Below are 24,672 nucleotides of genomic sequence, written 5' to 3' on the forward strand. Positions count from 1 at the left end.
GGGGGAGCTATGCGAAGAGCAGCGGGAACAAGGGGGTGGGCAGGAGAAGGAGAGAGAAAGGAGGCGCCTGTGGCTTGCAGAGTTGGAGCAGTAAACGGGAAGAGAGAGGGGAGAGCGGAAGACAGTTTAGCTGCGGTGGAGAGATGGGAAAGATGATAAATAGTGCATTTATCATTTTAGACCAATCTATCATATAAATTAATCAAGCCAAAATCTCCCGCTTTTAGCTTGTTAATTTGACACAATTGATCTGAGAGAGTGAATTCGTGTATCTTTTTTCTTTTGGAACTGATTGTATCTTTATTAGCTTCATTTTGTTGATATTCTTCGTTGAGAAAACGTATCATTGCCATTTTTGTTACTTGAGTTATAAATCTGGATGCATTTTATGAGCTGATATCTGTTTTCTGGTGTTTCAAGCCTACTTGGTTTGCTGCATGTGATGAGAAGATGAGTTGATTCTTGGTTACAAGATGGAAACCCCTATCCAGAAGCACAGTGTAAAGGAAGAGGTGAAGAACAAGACGTTATTTTTCTTCATGAACCTTGAGCATTAGCAAGTCATTTATGCTTGCTGAATGGTAAAGTAACCTCTATGGTTTGTATTCACCCAAAACAAAAAACCTCTATGGTTCGCTGGTTTGCAGAGAGCAGAGAATGAAACTGCTTCATAGGATGCAAAATTTGAGAGTCCTTTCAAGGGGATAACACACTGGAATCGAAGACTTTCTGTTGGAGGAGGAAGACCGAATCTTAAGGTGAATGTGTGTTTTCTGGTGCATTTTCTACTGGTAATCTTTCCCCGTGTTCCAGAATAATTATGTTGTTCTACTTCTATTTTGTTTTGGTGTGTAAATATATGTTTGATTTTCTGTTGTGAGGACACATTTATAGAACTAATCTAGTGCGTGCCTTTTATTCATTGGCATATGTGATAAGCAACAGAGGTTTTATTAAGGATAGGAATCCCATTCAAATTATCTTATTTTTGTCATGTTCAACGGAGGCCTGGGGATGCATCATTAAGGAGGAGTGATCTGATTCAGATTGAATGAATTAAAAGAGCTAGGGGCAGACCTAAAATGACCATAGGGAAAGTAGCAAGGAAGACATGCATAGTTTAGGTATTGTCTCCAGTATGATCTCTAATAGATCTGATTGGAGGGTAAGGATCCATGTAGCCGACCCCATTTAGGTAGGATTTTACTGATTTTTTTGTTGTTGTTGTTGTGTTCCTTTCCTCGTACTATCAATAATTATTATTTTCTCTTTGCACGGATCCATGTAGTCAACTCCGTTTAATTGGGATAAGGCTAAGTTGCTGTTTTTGTTGCTTATTTAGAGGCAAATTGTAAAGACCTGAATAGATCATTCTAGCAGACTTGATACGAATACCATCCCAAAGGAATTTTTCCCCATACCATATCTGTCCTCCGTTATAATACTTTGAATAGAAGACTTTCATGATATCCTCCCATGAGCCCGCCCTTGTATCTTAGAAAGAGGCTGGATTTCTTAATCATTCCCATACTCATGGTCACAATAAACTTCTGTAAACCTGAGTAATCCTCGCCAATATGTCATAACTATTTCTTGAGGAGGCCAAGATCTTGAAAGTTATTATTCTGATTCTAAATTGCTGATTCTTTGGGTTCAGCACAATTTATTATTCATGAAGTGGAAGTGAGATCTAACCAGTCACCCCACAAGAAGAGTTTACTTTGTTTCAAACATAGTTGTCAAGGTGCCGCCTTGTCGTCCAAGCAGTTTTTTTGGGGTCTAGGTGATTGTCACCTTAGTGCAAGGTGTTGGTTTAATTTTATATTATTTTTTATTTCATTTATTTACGTTTCTATTGGTGAACTGGGAGTGTTAATTCCTGCTTTTGATCTTCATATTTCCTTAGGGGGTAAACAAGTAAATTTAACCCAATTCCTTTTTGTGGCAGTGCATTCATAACCTTTAGAGCCTCCTATCCAACTCAAGCAGCCTTTCATTCCCTTGTTTTGTCGTGGCCCTGCCCCTCCACACACACACATGCACCTCCCAGCAAATGGGGGGGGGGGGAACAGAAAACGCCTTTTTCCCCCCTTCGTTAGCCCTTGCTGCCTTCCAACACAAGCCCCAAGTCCATCAGTCCTTTTAGGGCTTTTGACAGCCTTGAAAGTATACATTGACTTTACTGATTTTGTTGATATGTAAGTTAAAATATGCACAATGTTATTGCTTGATTATTCCATTTAACACTTAGACTATGATTTATGGATGTTGAGAAGTGTCATGTGTCGACATAGATATGCAGGTTAGGACACAGTGAGCAAATTTTAATTGGGACATGGCTCTGTAAATTTAATTCATCAATTATCTATTTGACATACTTTTGGTCTTCCAAATGGATCATACTCTCTTATATATTTATATTATTATCATATATGATTGAAAGGCAATTATAAATTATGGGAGAAGGTTATTGAAGCCCATCTGAGAATAAAAACCCAAATCTTGAATTTCGGAGAACCAATTTGGTTTTATGCCAAGTAGATCCACCACAGAAGCTATTAATCTACTAATGAGGCTCATTAGAAAGATATAGAGCCTATAAGAAGGATCTCCTTATTGTATTTATTGACTTAGAAAAAGCATATGACAGAGTCCATAGAGATTTAGTTTGGCATGTTTTTGTGAAGCAAGGGGTGTCGAGTAAATATGTGGATATAATTAAAGATATGTATGAGGGTGTGGTGACCAATGTGAGATCTGTAAGAGGCTAAGGGAATGGCTTCTCAATTACGATTGGGTTACATCAAGGATTAGCCTTAAGCCAATATTTGTTTGTACTTATCATGAATGATTTAACCAATAGCATTCAAAACGAGGTCCCATGGTGTATGCTCGTCGCCGATGATATCGTTTTGGTGGATGAGTCAAAAGCAGGGAATGGCGCTAAGTTGAAGATATTGAGATCAACCTTGGAAACAAAAGGATTAGATATTAGTAGATTGAAGTTGGAGTATATAAGGTGTAACTTTAGTCACACTATGATGGATAACGATATGGTGTTAATTATAAATTGAGGGAGAGATACCGCAAAATGACTATTTTAGATATCTAGGGTCAACCATAAATAAAGAAAGGTGACATAGAGGATGATGTTTCACAGAAAATTAAAGTGGGATGGATGGAGTGGAGATATGCGACCGGAGTGCTAAGTGATCGACATATCCTTTTAAAACTTAAAGGAAAATTCTATAGGACTGTTGTATGACTGGCTATGATGTATGAGGTGGGATGTTGGGCAGCTAAGAAGTGTCATATAGAGAAGCTATGTGTAGCAGAGGTGAGAATGTTAAGCTGGATGTGTGGCAAAACGAGGAAGGATAAAGTAAGGATTGAACGTATTAGAGTTGATTTGGGAGTTGGCTTGATCAATGACAAGCTCCAAGAAAGTCGTTTGAGGTGATACCATGGTATGATCATGTTCAACAAAGGCTTAGGGATGCCCTAGTAAGGAGGAGTAATCTGATTTCAATTAAAGGAGCTAAATGAGCTAGGGGCCAGCTTAAAATGACCTTAGGGAAAGTAATGAGGAATGACATGTATAGCCTCGGCCTGATTCCAAATATGACCTTGGATAAAGCCGATTGGAGGCCAAGGATCCATGTAGCCAACCCCATTTAGCTGATTTTTCCTGACTAGCTAGTTTTGGGCTTCTTTCCTTTTTTACTTTCATATTCTCCTATTTTGTTTTTTGCACAAATCCATATAGCTAACCCCATTTAGTTGGGATAAGGCTGAGTTTGTTATTGTTGTTGTATTGAAGGGCGATTCTCAAATTATGAAATATCGTGCTTGTGCCTTATTGTGTTATTTTTTGTTCCCTGCAGCTAGCGGATACTTGTACATGATGGTGGTTGCTTCTGGAACTAACTCCTATGCCAAGGAGATGGCCATCCGAAAAAGGATCGCAAACATGTAATCTCTCTCTCTCTCTCTCTAAAAGTTGGATCGCTGAATAAGGGTATTAAAGAACATCTAGTGCTATCATCTTTTCTTTAGTTTGACTTGACCTGTAAATGCAAATTGGTATCAGTAAAACCTTAATTAGGATCTCAAAAGGTATGATCTGCTAGAGGTGGAATTCCAAGGACAACAGGACAAATATGGAATAGTGGCATAAGATAAGGATTAAATTGTAAAAATAAGAAAATCTATAATTAAAAATGAGTGATAAACGAAAACATAATAATATCAATATGAGAGAAGTCAAATAAGTCAAGTTTTAGGACAAAATAAGAGAAATTATTTAACTTTCAAATGAGTAATGCTCCGACCCCACACCAAGTCGCTTTAGGGCAAACCCCTCACGGCTTTAAAACGGTTCATGACCATGGAAGGGGTGCTGGAGGTTATCAGCTAGCCTAGTCTCTTCCCCCTTGTCGATGTGGGACTAAAGAGCCTACCCCTTTAATGCCTCCCCCGTTTCTTGCCCAACCTTCGGGACTTTAATGGATTTGAGTCATTTTGTGGGTGTAACATTCTCCCCCCTTACGGCACAGTGTCCCTGCTATGGCCCCACACGATTTTGGGGTCTGCTTTGATACCATTTGTAATGCCTCGACCCAACACCAAGTCACGATATTGTCAGCTTTGGGGCAAACCCCTCACGTCTTTAAAACGCATCACGACAATGGATGGGATGCTAGAGGTTATCAACTAGCCCAATCTCTTCCCCCTAGTTGATGTGCATGCCCCTCTCATGCCTTTCCTAGGTTTTGCCTAACCTTTGGGGCTTAACGGATCTGGATCGTTTCACGCTCAAGAAACGGCCCAAATTCGTTGAGCCCCGAAGGTTGGGCAAGAAATGGGAGAGATATTGAGGGGGGGCATGCTTTTTAGTCCCACATCGACTAGGGAGGAATATCTTGAGCTATTAATAAAGGGAGCATCCTTACTGTGGTGTGATGTGTTTTAAAGCCATGAGGCCCATGGGCCAAAGCGGACAATATCATGCCAAGGGCCCGGGTCGTTACATAAACTTTGGTGAAGTGTCGTTCATGTTTGGGCGAATAACTCTATAAAATATCTCTGACATATCAGGTCTTATAAAGGGGGTGTGAAGGGGACTGTTTTAGAAGAACAAAATTGTGCAGGGGATTTGAATGATGGGCTGCAAGGAACTAAAAACTAATGATCAAATTTAATAAGGAATTTGTTACAATCCTAGATACCTGTGATCAAACTAGAGAAAGAGAAGGAGAAAGAGAAAGGGAAGAAAAGAACGAATAAGAAGAGAGAGAGAGGTGAGATTAAGATACTCCCAAGAGGGGAATAACTTGCGATCAAACTAGAATAGTCTGCTGCAGGCTAGACCCTAATATTTATATATTAGAAATAGATAAACAGGTACAAAAATACCCTTAAACATTTAGTCAGCCCTAATACAGAGACAGGGATTGATAGGACATAATTGGCTCTGTCGCTGATTGAGCTAATGCCTCAATCTTAACACTCCCTCTCAAGCTGGAGCATATACATCACCCATGCTCAGCTTGGTACAACCATTACGAAAACTAGAAGCAAATAAAGACTTAGTGAACATGTTTGCCAACTAATCTGAGGAAGGAACAAAAGGGGTTTTGACCAACTTTAGAACAACATCATGAACAAAGTGGCAGTCCACCTCGATGTGCTTGGTCCTCTCGTGGAAGACCGGGTTACTAGCAATGTACACAGCAGCTTGGTTGTCATAATACGTCTTCAGAGGCTTGGTTATTGGAAACCCCAACTCTAGAAGTAACGACCGTAGCCACATCAACTTAGCAGTGATGTGAGCCATAGCTCTGTATTCTTTTTCAGCACTAGATCGGGCAATGGTAGTCTGCATCTTACTTCGCCATGTAATCATATTACCTCCAACAAATGTGCAATACCCTGTAGTGGACCTACGATTACTAGCAGAGCCGGCCAATCACCATTAGAGTAGCCAACTAGTTCTATATGCCGATTAGGACAATAGATCAGCCCTTTTCCAGGAGCACCCTTTAAATATCAAAGAACACGAACAGTAGTGTCCTAATGAGCTTTCTGAGGAGACTGCATGAATTGACTATAGACCCCAACAACATATGAAATGTCAGGTCGTGTGACAGTAAGATATATTAACTTGCCAACCAAACTCCTGTACTGATGCACATCCTGTAGAGGTTCGCCATTATTAGCACCAAACTTTTGGTGAGGATCCATAGTGATATCTACAGGCCTGGATGCAAGCATACCATTATCAGATAAAAGGTCCAACACATACTTCCTTTGAGACAAACTAATCCCCTTCTTACATCGAACCACTTCAATCCCGAGGAAATAGTGAAGCTGACCTAAGTCCTTGGTTTGAAAGTGTTGCTATAGGTAGTTCTTCATTTAAGAGATTCCTACCTCATCATTACCAGTAAGAATAATATCATCCACAATCCACATAAACAACCAAGACAACCAGCTTATTACTTTTGCGACGGACAAAGACAGAGTGATCAGAGTAACACTGAGAAAATCCACAAGTTGCTATAGTACTACTGAACTTGTCAAACAAGGAGACTGTTTACGTCCATAGATAGCCTTGTGTAGACGACACACACGACCTCTATTCTCCCCTTGAGCAACATAACTAGGAGGTTGCTCCATATACACCTCTTCCTGTAGATCACTATACAAGAAGGCATTATTGATGTCCAATTGAAACAATGGCCAATCAAAGTTGACAGCAAGAGAAATAAGTTGGCGAACAGAGTTCAGCCTAGCAACCGGGGAGAAGGTCTCAAAATAATCAACCCTATATGTTTGAGTATACCCCTTAGCAACCAGACGGGCTTTCAACTGCTCAATAAAGCCATCATAATGATACTTAATAGTATAAACCCAACGAAACTTCACCAAGTCCTTACCCGGAGGTAAATCTACCAGAATCCAGGTAGCACGATTCAAGAGAGCATCCATTTCTACATCCATGACAGCTTTCCATCCAGGGATACGCAAGGCGTCAATATGAGATTGGAAAATTGTGTTAGTAGAAAGAGACAGGGCATGACCATGGATGGTTGATGGGAGATGAGACAACGAAACAAAGTTATCAATAAGATATACAAGCATAGATTTTTGTGTGCAAGTGCGAATACCTTTACGTTGAGCAACTGGTAAGTCATCAGGGATAGTAGAAAGAGGAGCTTCACCAGAGGAAGGCGGTGATGGAAGGAGCGAATCATCTGGAGTATTGGTATTGACATTAGGCTGTCCAAGCTTCTTCTTGCGTTGATAAACCTGTAGGGGAGGCGTGTCACTGGCACCAGGAACATCAGGAAAAAGAATGAGAGATGGGATGGGTGGAGGAGTTGGAGAGTTCCACTCCATCCCAGATTAAGACGCCTGAGGAGAAAAGAAGGATGTACCTTATAAAAAAGTCACATCAGCACTAACAAATTTTACATGAGTAACATGATCATAGCACTTGTACCCTTTATGAATACGTGAATAACCTAAAAAAATTCACTTAGTGGACCGAGGAGATAATTTATCTGTCTGAGCATGCAGATTATAAACAAAACACACACACCCAAAGACACGAGGAGAAACAGGAAAACTTGGCAGATCAAGGAACATAATAGAAAAGGGACCTATTAGAAAGAACCGAGGAAGGCATGCGATTAATCAAGTGACATGCAGTTAAAACCCCATCACACCAAAATTTTTTCGGAACATGCATATGTATCATAATAGCTCGAGCTACCTCGAGAAGATGCTGATTTTTGCGCTTAACTACCCCATTTTGCTATGGGGTATAAGCACAATTAGTTTGGTGTATCATCCCACGGTTGGCACAAAAAACAGAAATATCATTTTGGGTATACTCTAAAGCATTATCAGATCGAAAAATCTTAACTAAAATGCCAAACTGAGTTTTTATTTCATTATAAAAATTCAGATCGATCCTTTAAAAGATACAACCATGTAAGAAGAGAATGATCATCCACAAAGATCACAAAATATCGAAATCCAAATCTATTGCTGACTCTGTAAGGACCCCAAACATCAGAATGGACTAAAGAAAATAAAGACGGACTACGAGACACAAAGCGAGATGGGAAGGACACACAATGATGCTTTCCCAACTCACAGGTTTCACACTCTAACTGAGCACAAACTTAAAACTAGGAAATAAAAGTTTCAACCTAGACAAAAACAAGTGTCCTAAACGACAGTGCCATTGGAAAGGAGTCACATCCCCAACAGCAGCAACAACAGCAGAAGAAGTAGGAGTGCCATAGTTGAGATAATATAAACCATCTTTTTCATGCCCTCCACCAACCGTCTTCCTCCTATGAAGATCCTGAAAAACATAGTAAGAAGGAAAGAAGGTTACTGAGCAATTTAATGACCTGGTTAACTAACTTACAGAGAGGAGGCTTAATGGAAATTGGGGAACATGCAACACAGAGGACAAATTAAGGGAGGATGTAGGTGAGATAGTACCATGACCTAAAACCATGTTGAAGCACCGTTTGCAAGAATAACAGATGTAGAGGTGGTACTAGGAGAAAACGACTTAAATAGTGGTGACTTACCAGTCATATGAGCAAAGGCACCTGAATCAATGATCCAGGGGTAAAAGTAGTGGTAAGAAGGGCTGAGGTACCTGCATGAGCCAAGGTAGCAGCGGATGTAGACGCACCATTGGATGTATTAGAGGATGCCTCAAGAGTCTGCAAACGCCTGAGTAATTGATTAATGTCATCACGCAGACTGGTAGACGAATCTCCTGAGGAAGTTCTTGGTTTAGTATCAGTGGGAGACACAGTGTCAGTACCATCATCTGACATTGTATGATTGACTAATTGGGTTGCCCACTCTGGCTTGCCATGCTTTGCCTAGCAAGTCTCTATAGTATGCTTGGACTTCCCACAGTAAATGCACTGGAGAGATGACCGATTAGACGGCTGTCCACTAGAACCTCGACTAGCAGACCCACAACCTCCCTCACGACCGCGACCAGGTCCACGATTGGCAAGGAAGGCTGAATTGTCTTTGGAGGATTGATCAGGTTTGGTGGAAGATGTAATTCGCTGTAGTCGTGAATAAGTGTCATTCAGTGTAGGGACAGTATCACCTGCTGATGTAGATGCACATTGTGGAAGGAGATATGAGAGGAAGAAGGGTCCAGCCAAGAAGGCCAGCCGAACCCCTACTTAGTCCACTTGAGTGGTTAAGTCATTGAGTATAAATAAGGGCCCATTAGGCCCATCGGCTAGGGGGTGTTTAGTAGTTGTTTTTTTAATTTAAATAGAGGCCCATTGGGCCTATCGATTTAAGTAAGTGTATGTCGAGTCCAAATTGTCTTAAGACTTTATTTTCCATATAGGTTTTATTCTTAGCCTTAGTATGACTGTAATTAGGAAGATCCTGCCCTCTATATATATAGAGGAGCTCATGTAAACCTAATTGGCAGATTTTAATAAAGAAAATTGCAGTCATTATGTTAAAGCAACTGAGATAGTTGTGGGTGAGAAGCCCTAGCCGAGACAGCCACTCCTCCCCCACATTCTCCTACTTCTTTCTTGTTTTCTGCAATTAATTTTCTATTTTCTGTTACAGCCAGGGTTTAAAGTATATGTCCGTATCGGTCCTTACCGATACAATACAATACGATACGGACCGATACGATACATGGAATTTTTAAAACCCTTTTGTATCAATACATATCGATACGCACCGATAGACCACCGATACGCATTGATATGTATCGATACTCTATGGAAAATTCAAAATCGAATTGAAATGTACGTTTTGGTATGTATCAGTATGTATCGGTGTATCGTTATGTATCGACCGATACATATTGATACGTACTGATTCGGTCATAAAATGGCCAAGATGGATAATTTTTTAGAAAAACACAATTTTTTTGAGGTGTTTTTGTTCCAAAGTTGTTGCCAACCATATTTCTCTCTAACTAAAGTGGAAATCAAGGTTGGGAACAAGGATTTTACATTTATGGGACAACTACAAACCTTGAATTCTTAGTGCGATACTCTCAATTTACTGTTTATGCATAATATATGTTATATATAGCTTTTTTTAACTATTTTTTATGCAAAAGTGTATAAAAAAGTGTTTCTTATCCATTTATGTGTGTATATTATCATATCTCAGATACGATATGATACCCTCCAATACGTTTCTTAATTTTGGCCGACCGATACAGCGACCGATACCGATACTTTAATCCTTGGTTACAGCAGGGATCAATTTCAGAATTCAGACCTAAACTTGGAGCTAATCGATCTCCTCTTTTGGACAACTTTGAGGGCTGATCTACAAGGCCTTTTAAGGACTGGTTCAACTCTCCAAGGGGGCCACTCGATCTGTGTTGGGAGGCCATCGACAGCTGTTCACTTCTAGCTTTCTGCAATTCTTGATTTTCTCTCCTAGGTCAGAAATCAAGAACTTACATAACTCTGCAACCAGCTGTCAGAATCTATTAATAGTTGGGGGTTTTATTCCTCACACTTGGGCCTACAATCGACCAGAATATCAGCTCCATCTGAACCCAGACCAGCCAGCCGCAGGTCCCTCTCTTGGACCCTGCGTAGGTCTTTTTCTCTCTCTATTTTTGATCTTTTTTGGTTTTTTTTGGGTGTTGAATTACTTGTTTGCTTTGTGGGTTAATTTACTCTTGTGAGTGTTCTTTGAGGTTGCTGTTCTAAGGTCTCTTATAGTGGTATTAATTGGGGATAGGTTTGAGGGGGTAAGCTTTTGAATCTACTCCTGCATTAAGTGGTATCAGAGCTATGGCTCAGACAGAAGAACCCCAACCCACCATTCAAGATGTGATGAAAGCAATCCAAGCCTTGTCTACGAGGATGGATGGATATGATCGACAGTCGGCTGACCTAAAAGAGAGTACTGCTGCTCACTCTAACACCCAACCAATTGTTGTCCAAACTAATGTTCAACCTACTGTTAATTACGTTGGTAATATTCCCAGAAGATTTATTATGCAACCTAGAAGGAATGTCCCAACTTAGAATGAGGAGTATGATGAGTATGACAATCAGTTGTATCAACATGATGATACATTCAAGGTCAAGTTAGAACTGAAAGAGTACAATGGGAGACATGATCCCCTCTACTACCAGGACTGGGTAACTTTCTTTAATGACTACTTCTGGTGGTATCGCATGCCTGAAGAAAGGAAAGTCCAACCAGTTGTCACTAAGCTAATTGGGGGAGCTAAGGACTGGTGGAGTAATGAAGAGGATAGGTTGATCCGTAGTCGTCAGATGCCTCACAATTGAGAAGACTTGCTTGAAATTTATCCTCAACGATAGATTCTTACCACCCACCTACCGACGTCGACTCTACGACATGCTGAATACTCTCAGGCAAGGTACTATGATTGTAGGAGATTATATTGATTGTTTTAATGAATTACTTTCACGAACAGGTGCCCATAAAGAAGATGAAGAACTGCTCATATCCCGTTTCAAACTGGGGTTAAGGTACTATATTCGTGAGAAGCTTGGTGTGATCGAGATACCCTCTTTAAGTACTTGTTTTGACAAATCACTAGAAGCAGATGATTTGATCAAAACAACCTCTAGATGGTATAACCAGCCAATTGACAACAAAAGGCCATATGTGAAAAGATACACAGGATAAGGGGAAGGCTCCAAATGGGGAGGGAGAATGGATCTGTGACATGCTACAGTTGTGGAAAAAATGGACATGACAAAATTCTGCCCTAAGCGGGGATGATCCAACTCCGTCATCAGTGTCATCGAATTTAACCCGGATTTACAAATCCACGAACCTCAGGATGATGATTGGACTATTAATGTTGCAGTTGAAGGTGAGGAGGATGAACTGGAAGATGAGTTTGCACCAGAGAATGATAATCCTTATGCTTATATCAATGTGGTTGTAAGAATCCTAGTGTCTGAAACTAAGGGTGAAGATTGGAGGAGGAACAATATCTTCTACACCTTAATGTCTAGTGGACCTCACAAAGCTCAAGTGATTGTGGACAGTGGAAGTTGTGTGAATGTGGTATCTCAGGCCTTTGTCATTGACGGAAAGCTTAAGACTGAATCCCATCCACAACCATACAAGGTATCCCTTCTAGACAACAACACAATGGCTGTAACTCAACGGTGTTCTGTCCTATTGAAGGTTTCAGATTATGAAGAAAGTGTATGGTGTGATGTCATCCCCATGGTCCTCACCGATGTACTATTTGGAAGGCTTTGGTTATATGACAACAATGTACTAGTGGGAGGTACTAAGAACTAATGCATCTTCGATCACAAAGGCAAGCCATTCATTCAAAATCCACTCAATATACCTCAGGTAAAAGACAAGTTAAGACAACATGTCTTAAAGAATGTTGCTAAGACCTTTTCCAAAACAACCACTGAGCAAAAGAAGCAACCATGCAAAGAAAATTTCGGCAAGAAGAACACTTTGGACAACAAGCTATGCGTGCTGCCCTATAGGGAATTCCTGATCATTAGTGAAGAAACCGGCCTAATCATAGCTCTTCTTACCAAGGCTGCTGAACCGGTGATAGAGGTAAAACATCCCCCATAGATTAAATAATTACTTGCTGATTTTTTAGATTTGGTGCCAGAGGAATTTCCCGATAAACTACCACCGATGAGGGATATTCAACATGCCATTGACCTTGTGCCTAGGTTAGTACTCCCTAATCTGCTCACTTACTGTCTCAGTCCTATAGAGCATGCCGAGCTCAAGAGACAAGTGGATGACATATTAAAGAAAGGGTTCTTGGTTGAGAGCATGAGTCCATGTGCGGTACCAGCCCTATTGACACCAATGAAAGGCGGATCATGGTGTATGTGCATTGACAGCAGTGTTATTAACAAAATCACGGTAAAGTACATATTTTCTATTCCTCGTTTAGATGATATGCTTGACATGTTGACAGGAGCCTCCATCTTTTCAAAGATTGATCTACGGAGTGGCTACCATCAAATTCGAATCCATCCAGGGGATGAATGGAAAACAACATTTAAAACAAAAGAAGGCCTATATGAGTGGAAGGTTATGCCTTTTGGTCTCACCAATGCACCTAGCACTTTCATGAGGGTGATGACACATGTACTACGACCCTTCATCGAAAAATTTCTTGTAGTATACTTTAATGACATACTAATATATAGCAAAGCACAAAATGAACACTTGGAGCATCTGAGACGTGTCATGAGAGTACTACGGGCAGAAAAGTTGTACATCAACTTGAAGAAGTGTTCCTTTATGCTGCGCAAGGTCATCTTCCTTGGCTTTATTGTGTCTTCACAAGGCATAGAAGCTAATCCGGAGAAGGTAAAAAGTGTCGTTGATTGGCTTATTCCAAAGACCTTAACCGAGGTTTGTAGCTTTCATGGTATTGCCTCATTTTACTGACGATTCATCTGGAATTTTAGCGCCGTTGTAGCCCCAATTACAGAATACACAAAAGGGGAAAAAACTCCATTTCAATGGACTCCGGCAGCCACTAAAGCTTTCAACTTGATCAAACAAAAGATGACAGAAGCACCAGTGCTTAGACTACCTAATTTTGATCTTATGTTTGAAGTGGCTACTGATACATCCCATGTTGGGATAGGAGGAGTGCTTATGCAAGAGGGCCATCCGATTGCCTTCTACAGTGAAAAGTTGGATGATGCAAAAAGAAGGTACTCTACTATTACTTAGAACTCTATGCCGTTGTCCAAATTCTTAAGCATTGGAGGCATTACTTAATTGGCAAAGAGTTTGTACTCTATTCGGATCATGAAGCACTCAAATATTTGAACTCACAAAAGACCATTAGCGATCGGCACGCCAAATGGATATCATACTTGCAAGGATATATTTTTGTTCTCAACTACAAAGCTGGAAAAGAGAATCAAGTGGCTGATGCACTTAGTCGAAAGGTGACAATGATGAATACCTTCACAGTACAAAGTGCAGGAGTGGAACACATCATAGAGGAGTACATTAATGATGCTAATTTTTCAGAATTATTCAACAACCTCCAAGGGGGAGGACGGGATGACAAATTTGCTATACATGATGGGTATCTTTTCAAAGGCACTCGCCTCTGCATCCCAAACACCTCTTTGAGACATCACTTGATTCAGGAGCTACATGGAGGAGGAATGGATGGACACTTTAGCAAGGACAAAACATACTCCATGATGAAAGACTTATACTTTTGGCCTCAACTCTTAAAGGATGTACAACATATGATACAAAGATGCCTCACTTGTCAACTTGCTAAAGGAGAAAAGAAGAATGCAGGATTGTACACACCACTGCCCGTTCCACACATACCTTGGCAAGACATAAGCATGGACTTTGTCCTAGGCTTACCACCTACATGGGAAAGGTATGATTCCATATTTGTTGTAGTGGATTGTTTCTCGAAGATGGCACACTTTATCCCGTGCAAGAAGACTCTTGATGCAAGTCACTTGGCCAAACTCTTTTTCAAAGAGATAGTGCTCATACATGGCCTACCACAGACAATTGTTTCAGATAGGGATGTCAAGTTCATGTGCTACTTCTGGAAAACCCTATGGCTAAAAACAAATAGTAAACTCAAGTTCTCCACTGCATTCCATCCTCAGACATACGGACAGACCGAAGTGGTGAATAGAAGTCTTGGCAACTAACTTCGATATCTAGTCCGTGACTATGAAAAGACATGGCCATCTATATTGGACATTGCTGAATTTGCCTATAACAGTTCTGTCAACCGCACCACAGGTTGTACACCATTTGAGATTGTTCTTGGACTGCAACCACAATGACCGGTTGACTTTGTACCTTTGCCACCCCAGGCCCGTATTAGTGTGGAAGCCGATGAGTTCCTTAGACACATCACGGAGGTACATGCTGATGTTCGTCATTGTATTTCTGTTAGCAATGACGGATACCAAGCAACGGCTAACCATCATCACCGCTACGTGGAATTTCAGCCTGGTGATATAATGGTTCGAATCCCACCTGAGAGGTTTCCTCCTGATACAATGCACAAGCTCCATAGTCGGAACATGGTTCCTTATAAGGTCTTGAAGCGCATTGGCACTAATGCTTACATGCTGGAGCTACCTCCTACTCTGAAGATCAACAATATCTTCAATGTAACTGATCTGACGATATACTTGGGACACCATTCTGATGAAGGTGACATTGAACACACCCTAAAGCTTCCTCAATTTGCAAACCCCAAAGATGATGTCATTGAAGATGTTCTCGACAACAAGTTCACCACAGTTCGTGGGGGCAAAGGGTACTACTTCTTCCTCATCAAATGGAAAGTGGCCCACGAGAGGATTGTATTTGGATCCATGCCGATGACTTTCAACGCCTTGACACGGAACTCTATGAGCACTACATGTCCCTTACCCATTCATCAGAGTTGAATGATTCTAAGAAAGGGGGAGCTGATGTAGATGCACATTATGGAAGGAGATATGAGAGGAAGAAGGGTCCAGCCGAGAAGGCAGCCGAACCCCTACTTAGTCCACTTGAGTGGCTAAGTCATTAAGTATAAATAAGGGCCCATCGGCTAGGGGGTATTTAGTAGTTGTTTTTTTTATTTAAATAGAGGCCCATTGGGCCTATCGATTTAAGTAAGTGTATGTAGAGTCCAAATTGTCTTAGGACTCTATTTTCCACATAGATTTTATTTCTAGTCTTAGTATGACCGCAATTAGGAAGGTCCTGCCCTCTCTATATATAGAGGAGGTAGGTTTTAATAAAGAAAATTGCAGTCATTATGTTAAAGCAACTGAGATAGTTGTGGGTGAGAAGCCCTGGCCGAGACAGTCACTCCTCCTCCACATTCTCCTACTTCTTTCTTATTTTCTGCAATTAGTTTTCTGTTTTCTGTTTTCTGTTACAGCAGGGATCGATTTCAGAATTCAGACCTAGACTTGGAGCTAATCAATCTCCTCTTTTGGACAACTCTGAGGGCTGATCTGCAAGGCCTTTTAAGAACTGGTTCAACTCTCTAAGGGGGCCACTCGATCTCTGTTGGGAGGCCATCGACATCTGTTCACTTCTGGTTTTCTGCAATTCTTGATTTTCTCTCTCCTACGTCAGAAATCAAGAACTTCCATAACTCTGCAACCAGCTGTAAGAATCTGTTAATATTTGGGGGCTTTATTCCTCACACCTGGGCCTACAATCGACCAGAATATCAGCTCCATCTGAGCCCAGACCAGCCAGCTGCAGTTCCCTCTCTTGGACCTTGCGCATGTCTTTTTCTCTCTCCTCTGTTTTTGATATTTTCTGGTTTTTTTTTGGGTGTTGAATTGCTTCTTTGCTTTGTGGGTTAATTTACTCTTGTGAGTGTTCTTTGAGGCTGCTGTTCTAAGGTCTCTTACAGTGGTATTAATTGGGGATATGTTTGTGGGGGTAAGCTTTTGAATCTACTCCTGCATTACTTGCAAGTAGATGACCCTTCACTATCTTCAAGTCATTATTCAAACCAGCCAGAAATTTAGAGACATAAAATTCATTACGCTCAATTTATCGATGTCTGTGGTCAAGGGCTGGAAGACATTTAGTTCTTTAACCCCCTGAAAGCACTGTAATACTCTGGAAGACTTGTTAGACTGGCGAAACTGGAACTACTTCTCATTGATATCATAGATACGGGTCATATTCTTTTCCTGAGTATATGTTTCCTTCAAATCATTCCATACACCTTTTGCAGTAGTGTGAAACACGACATTGGAAGCAACAATTGGTTCCATACTATTCCACAACCAGATTAAGATCGAAGCATTTTCCTTGATCCATTCGGTATAATCTTTATCTGACGATGGAGGAGGATCAGAGGTAGTATACTGAAGTTTATCTTTGGCCATAGGATAAACCTTTACAGACTGAGCCCAAAGTAGGTAATTCGAACTTCCTTTGAGCTTGATGGAGGTAATCTTGACATTCACATTGCCCGAGGTAGATGTAGTAGTCGCAGGGGTAGTAGACTTGGTCTCTGCCATGAGTAACCAAAAAAAGAGAACAAATAGGGTCGCAAAGAGAACAATAAAAGAAAACACACCAGAACCACAGCGACAAGGGAGATCAGCGACCCTGCAAAAATCGAGTAGGGCAGAGAAGTTGGTGGCTGCGATCCAAGGTCTTCAATCTTCAGTTCGGCACTAGTATATCACAATCCATAAATAAAATAAATCACTATGTGATTTTATCCACAATAGATGCAGCAGTAGGCGGCTGCACACCAGAAGAGTTCAATGGAAAAGCGAGATCAGCAGAAAGTGAATCTGGAAAACCAAGATTGATCACAGAGGCTTGATACCATGTTACAATCCCAGATACTAGTGATCAAATCAGAGAAAGAGGAGAAAGAGAAAGAGAAAGAGAAGAAGAAAAGAAGAAAGAAGAAGAGAGAGAGAGGCGAGATCGAGATACTCCCAAGAGAGGGGAATAACCTGCGATCAGACCAGAATAATTTGCCGCAGGCTAGACCCCAATATTTATATATTAGAAATAGATAAACAGGTACAAAAATACCCTTAAACATCTAGTCAGCCCTAATACAAAGACTGGGATCGATAGGACATAATTGCCCCTATCGTCCCTGTCGCTGATTGAGCTAACGCCACAATCTTAACAGGATTATTAAAACTGCGAAATTTCAGAGCTTTCTGACCTCTAATCCATGAGATAGGATAAGAGTGAGAAAGCTGAAACTTAACCTAAAAACAGGGACGCTTCTAGGTTAACAAGATGGGAAAACTAGCCTGGAAGTTGCAGAAACTGAAGAAAACAGTAAGAAGAAGGATAGAAGAAGAGAAACGTGCAAGAAATAACCCATCTGCAGTGACCCGAGATTCCACAGAAGCATGTGAAGAATACTGGAAATTTATTGCTAAAATCATGTGGAGGGATTTTTGGCCTGTACATTGTTATAGAGCTGACAAACTGACTTATTTCCATTCCTATTGTAATTATGAGCTCAGAATAATGCAAGGACTGAAAGTGTGACCATGCATGTGGCCTAACAAGCATTCCTACTAACTATAGGACAAAATAAAATTGACTGACTGACTTCCTGACTTCCTGACTTTCTGTTGCTACTAGGATGAAAACTAATGACTCAATTCAGAAGTAGAACGACAGAACCCCCTCCCATGGTGGAAATTGACTAAAACAATCTAGGGAGAAACTAGGAAACCCCCAATTAGGTTAGGTCTTCCTCTTCTTGCTTCTGGTTGGCATTGCATCACCTTTGTTCTGGATTGTGTTCGGGAATTGATGCTCAACAGATTGAGTTCAGAATCAGCTTGAAATTTAACTTTTCCAAACCACAACCAGTTGTGTTTCCTCTTCTGTTCATTTTGGGCGGAAGTCAGATTAGGTTCTTAGCTCAAAGTGATATATGCCCCATTATTTAATGAGATAAATTCATCCTTTGGCCATTGGGTACCGCCACTGTTCTGAGGAGGTGCTCTAGGGAATGGGTAAGTTTGTGCAATTGCACTTTTAAAACTAAGAATTACATACTAAATACAGGGCATAAGTCAATACTATTATCCAATGAAGATGCGGTGTAGTAGCAGTTAAAATTTAAAACAGCTCTGAAGGGATGAGAAGAGACCTGTTTATAGTACAGTCTTTTTTGATTTCCAATTGTAAACATGTAGTCTACAAATGATAAGAATTTTTTCTTTTTTCTTTTTTCTGGTCTTTTAATATTCTTTCCTTTACCGTAATTTATCTAGGCTTCTTTGTCAATTTAGTTTGATCAGGATAGTCTATAAGGTGTTGGTGATTTGGAACTTATGAATAAAGTACTTGGCAATGGATTCTAGCAGTCAATCAGTAATTGTAAAACTGTGGCTCTTCCAATATGTTGATATCTTGATTGTCCTTTTATTTTGTTCTCTGTATAGCTTATCTAAGTCTTGCCTTTTCTTATTTATGTTCTTCTCTGCCCTTCTCACTAAAATTTCTTAGATTTAATAAGAGGGAAGATGATTTTCCATCGTTGAGAGAATATAATGATTACTTGGAAGAAGTGGAGGACATGAGTAAGTCTGTTTAACTTTTCAACTTGTGATATAGCAAACTTTAGTATGATATTTTGACAAATTTGCATTTTTTCTATAGCATTCAACTTGATTGAAGGCATAGATGTCCCTGTTATTGAAGCGAAGATTGCCAAGTATCAGGAAGAAAATGCAGAGCAGATAATCGATGCTCGAGCTCGCAAGGTATTTTTGGAAGACTCTTCAGCTATGCTTACGAGAATTCTCAACCTGAAAAAAATTTCATATTTCTCACATGTAACCATCACATAATATCGGTATTTCCCTGTACTATGACTTGTTATCCGACTCATAGGAAACTGTCAATTTATCATATTCCTTATACTGAATCAGGTAGTAATGTTTGTACAGGCAGAAGAACTTGCAGCAGCTCTTGCTGCAAGCAAGGGACAACCTGCTCAGGCTGACACTACAGTTGATGGGGTAAGGGGGTCTCATGGTTATAACACTTAACCAATGTAATTAATGCTTAGGCCTGATGTGGTTTGTTTTTACAAATATGCTTAAGACCATTGCTCTGGATAAGAAAAGACCAAAGAGGTGCTTCCTATACCGGATATTCAAAGATTTGAGCCGTCATTGCATGGAATTTTAATCGTCGACCAGAGTGATGGCCTGATCAATGCCTATTCATCTATCGCCAGCTGGGATTGGGGTTCTACCTGGGTGGGAGTTGTCTCATTACACCAAGATATCTTTACTGTTTTTTGGAAAACACCATTCAAAGTAATAAATTTAAGGCTGCTATTCAAAATTTTTTACTGCATTTAACTTGACATAGAGGGATTTTAGCCTACTTTTCTGGTTGAGTTTTCTTCCTTAACAATAGAATATGTCTGCAGAAATTCTTAGCAAAAAAAGTTCTAGTATGGGCTGTGCGCATACAAGAGCTCGTGCCACTAGGAAAATAGAACAGAAAATCAATCTCTGTAGAATAAATCACAAATCAAGAGATCAAATAATCAGAAGCTTATATTTCCAATTTGAGCAAATTTTGATGAGTATTCAGTGAGTTATGGAAGTAGAAAGGAATCTGGAATGTGGGTGAAACAGGGGTGTGTGCTGCAGATGTGAGAAAAGTAGAGAAAATTACCTGTGGTTTTAGAGATAAGTAGGAAGAATAGATAGGATAAACAGGGTAACGAGTATTATATTGGATTCTTGGGATTACATAGGATAAAAAAGGGGGGGGGGTTGTGTGTGGAGGGCTCAGTGGAGTATTTTACGTGTACAACTTTTGGACTGTACTGGTGTTTTTTTTTTAGTAGAATTACTACTTTTAGTAAACAAAAAAGAAAGAGTAGTTTTATATAGGAAATACTTCCAGTTATTTCTTTCTTAAACCTCCTTGATTTTGTTAATCTTAAGCATCAATGTGGTGGTGGACCTGAAGCAGGCCACCATCTTGGTGGACATGGGAGTTTTATTTTCGGTTACCTATTGTCGAAGGGATTTTAAAATTAGGCCATCTCAATCAGTGTGTGGTAGTTGCATGTCAAACACAGAAACTCTATTCACTTGCATAATGGAAGAAGAATATAAGAATATATCACAAAAAAATTCATGTATGGCATATGTAGTACATCTTATATTGTACATTTATGATTCATATTAGTTTTTAGAATGTTTCTCTTTGAATTGGAGTGCACGATACTGACACTTGAGTGATGTTTAGTATTGTCGATGTTAAGTATGTCTAATAGTGTATCTGTTTCTATGTAACATTTTATGTGGGACCATATGGTTGCAATATATTAGTGTCATTGGTAATCATATACCCGAGGTCAGGGTGGTGGTCTATCAGCAGAGCTTTCCTCACCTTGGAAGCTGGGTCATCTTTCTCCTTTAAAATGCAGTCTCTTAATCTCCAACCATAATGCTTAATGTATTCCTCAAACATTTGGTGAACAGGCTCCAAGTCAGAACTCTCAAGCAGGTGGTGGTGGGCAGGGGCATTATGCACCAGCTATTCCTGGGGCTACACTTGGACAACCACGACCAACAGGCATGGCCCTACAACCTGTCCCGGTTGGAGGTGGGCTTGATATGCATGGTTATGCAGCTGATGATAAAGAAATGATGAAGGTCCGAGCAGAGAGAGGTGGGAGGGCAGGTGGATGGAGTGCAGAATTGGGCAGGAAGAGGGCAGTTGAGGAAGCCTTTGCTAGCATCTGGATTTGATTTCCCAGTAGACATTCCCAACAAACTGAGGGGCAGTCACTTGAAAAGCAACACGATCTTCATCGATGTTCAGTTTGGACTGCGTAATCTTATTGAGTGCAGTAGAATATCAGTTGTGTCATCTCATTATCATTATTGTTATTGAGATGACAATGAGAAGGTTGGATCGAATGTATCTTAATTCAGTTTGGTCAACTCTTCCCAAATGTAAAGGTGATGGCTGGTAAATTGGTGGGACATACCACACTCCATTACTTGACTTGATCTATCATGGTTTAATCTACAGTTATCGTAGGGAGACATGAAAATGAAGTACCAGTAATTGAATAAAAGAACTAGGTCCATTATCAACAACCAATGATCTTATACCATCAAGAAATTGAGTGTGACATCTGATGTTGAAACTCGGTTGACTCACAGAGTTTGATGCAACACAGCTTCTCTAGCATCCAGTGATGAGTTGCCAACAACCGATTGTGTGGATCTATGAGTCACGTTGGTTAATGCAGTCGGTAACATGTCGAAAATATTTTGTCAAATTTTTATTAGTCAAGTTGTTGACCTGATTCAAGACTTCAACACCCACCAAGACCGAGGTGCACTTAGATGGGTAGATACAACCACGGTTAAAAATCTCGTTTCGTTTGAATATAGAGATTTATGAGAATTTCTTTATTTTTATTTTTTATTGTTTTGAATGCTTGTTTTGGTGGTCAAACAATTATATTATGACTTGAAATTTAGGGGGATGCATGTTTTAAGGTAAATAAACATGTTTATGATTTAAAATGGAAAGACATTGGAGAGTTGTTAAGGAAAGACATGCCGAAACTCGGTGTAGATCCTAGTATGACATCTAATAGAGTTGTTTGGAGGGCAAAAATCCATGTTGACAATCGCTTTTAGGTGGGATGTCTTGAGGTCTTGCCCCTTTCTTTCTTCATTTTTATTTTGTAAACTTGTCCATCGCGGATCCATGTAGTCGATCCCATTTAGTTGGGATAAGGTTTTGTTGTTGTAAACATGTTTAAAATTTAAATTTGCAAAAGAAGAAAAAAAAAAAAAAAAAAAAAAAAGAAAAAAAGAAAAAAAAGAAACATAACGGTGTTTTAGAGTTGCATCATTGTTTGGCAACAACCAATGCAAGGATCTTTTTAGATAATCCACAAGACGAAGTAGATGGAACTTTTTTTTTTGATCAAAAACATCAATAAGGATCAACAGTTAAACAAGAGGCTAATTTACTCTTTTAACACGTAAAGCACCTATGAGAGCTTTCCAAAAAAACATGTGCAATTTTAGATGAATTCTCATATGCCATACAAAATTCTAAATCTTCTTAGAACATTGCTCAATAGTTGGGTTCTTTTGATTCTGAACCAACCATTTTGTTAGAGTATATGAGATCATGTGTCGGTTGGTGTCCATAGACCTCCATACTTTGGGATGGTATTTGATTGTAGATTCCTATTGGGTTTAGGGAAGTTGTTAGCTAAGTTAGAGTTTAGTTTCCTTTTTGGTTATGCCTTCTAGTTTCCTATTTATGTTATGTCTCTCACAAGTTATGACTATCTCTCATTCTCTTTCTCTCTCTTTATTATTATTTACATGGTATCAGAGCCTTAACAAGTAGCTAGTTTGAGAATCGTTCCAACGGTATTATGCTACTAGTGAAGCTCTAGTTCTTATTCTAAGAACTAGGATTTCAGTAAAGGTTTGATGTAAAGATTGTGTCTGATTTTGTTTGTGTATGTCCACAGTTCCTGATGCTCTGGTTTGTGTTTGGTGTGAGAATTTTCTGGGTTTTTTTGCTTCGAATTAACTCTGGTTCGAATGACCATGAATGTTTGATTGTTGTTTGGTTTGTTGATGCTGCTGATTCGTTATCATCTTGTTGCTCTTCAGTCTCTTGAAGCATCCGTTGTTTCAGTTAAAGGGGAGAAAACATAAACCCTTCAAATGTCAGCTGTTTAAAATTTTAAACATAACCTAAGTTTAAAATTTTCAGTTTTTTCCTCTCTCTCTCTCTCTCTCTTGTTTTGTGTCTAGCCAGTCCTCTAATCCTCTCCAGCCACCCCCGTTGGAGAGGATCTAAATCCCTCTTTTTTATGGTTTTTGCTTACTATGTTTGGTTGATTGAGTATAACTTGAGAGTATCTTGACGTGGCCTAATAAGTGAGTGCATCAATTATTTAGAAGACCTAAGGAGTTGTTTCATCTATTGCATCATAAGGGGCGACTACAATCTTAAGGAGTGTGATTGATGGCACGATTCAGCCCCACCAAGTTTTCGTGCATCAATATACATGGTTGCTTCATTCAGGGGTTAAGCAGTTGAAATAAGTTATATATTCTTAAGTTATTTTGGTGATATTTCCTAACAATTCCAAAACCATCAAAGTGTAACAAAATCCCAAACTTTACCAAGATAGAAGCATTGACATGTTTATCCTTGCAAGGCCTTGCGATTCGACTTTTGTTAAGACTGCTTCTTGTAGAAGACCAAAGTCCATGACTCTGGGAGCTGGGGGATCTGCCACCACCACCACCACCACCACCACCGACGGTTTCCCTTACAGTGGCATAAAGTCTGTCAACCCTTGCTCTCCCAACCCACTTATGGGCTATTGAAATCACCCATTTGCTATTCTTCACAATACAAATAGTATTAAAAGACTTCTTCATTAGTTCAGAAATATCATAAAGTTCTCCCATGACCATTCCTTACTTAAGTCCCACATTAACCAATCTACCACCTCATGACAATCCATCGATGCTTCTATGTGTCCACAGTCCACCCATGTATGGATCATAATTGTTGTCACAAAGAATGATGTGTGATACCCTCCCTTCCTGATAACCTTTGATAATCACCAAGTGATAAAACAGACTCAAAATGTCAGGAAATAGTTTGATCAAAACCCACATGAAGAAGCTTAAGGTCTTGAATCCATTTATCAATTATGCAAATCAACCTTGGTGGGTTAGGTAGAACCCACTTGATGAAAAGCTCAGCGTTACAAGTCATCCTAAGAAAATAAGAAGTGATGGCAAGGACAGAGTAGACAATGTTTATTTGATTTTTAACAAGGGACTGTGAATGAAGGACTTAACCAAATCCAAAAGAATTGGAGAGACAAAATAATCAGGTGTTAAACCTAAAGGTCAGCTGCTAGGATCTTTTTAGATAATCCACGAAAACATGCGAAACTTCAAATGAATTCTCTGATGCCATACAAATTCCTAAACCTTCTTAGAACACTGCCCAACAGTCGGTTCTCTCGATTCTGAACCAACCACTTAATAGCAGTTTTGGTAAAAAAAAAGCTCCAGATTTACTGTAAGGAAAGAACCAGAT

General features: G+C 39.8%; 1 protein-coding gene across 7 annotated transcripts in view; it reads left to right on the forward strand.

The window, feature by feature from the left end:
- The window catches only part of LOC122068985, a 22,322-nt gene extending 654 nt beyond the window's left edge, over nucleotides 1-21,668 (forward strand). For 2 of the 7 annotated variants that reach the window (XM_042632902.1, XM_042632901.1), the window contains exons 2-8: nucleotides 421-512; nucleotides 648-758; nucleotides 3,885-3,972; nucleotides 19,042-19,115; nucleotides 19,195-19,298; nucleotides 19,485-19,556; nucleotides 21,045-21,668. In XM_042632902.1, coding sequence (XP_042488836.1) covers nucleotides 3,902-3,972; nucleotides 19,042-19,115; nucleotides 19,195-19,298; nucleotides 19,485-19,556; nucleotides 21,045-21,314 — 591 coding nt within the window. In that variant the 5' untranslated portion in view covers nucleotides 421-512; nucleotides 648-758; nucleotides 3,885-3,901 and the 3' untranslated portion in view covers nucleotides 21,315-21,668. Of the gene's footprint in view, nucleotides 1-6; nucleotides 792-3,884; nucleotides 3,973-19,041; nucleotides 19,116-19,194; nucleotides 19,299-19,484; nucleotides 19,557-21,044 lie in introns of those variants that run through there. The other 5 variants (XM_042632905.1, XM_042632903.1, XM_042632904.1 and 2 more) reach the window with 5 other exon arrangements.
- Nucleotides 21,669-24,672: the final 3,004 nt, after the last annotated feature.

This window comes from Macadamia integrifolia, unplaced genomic scaffold (genome assembly GCF_013358625.1).
Source record: "Macadamia integrifolia cultivar HAES 741 unplaced genomic scaffold, SCU_Mint_v3 scaffold512, whole genome shotgun sequence".
Classification (NCBI taxonomy): Eukaryota; Viridiplantae; Streptophyta; class Magnoliopsida; order Proteales; family Proteaceae; genus Macadamia; species Macadamia integrifolia.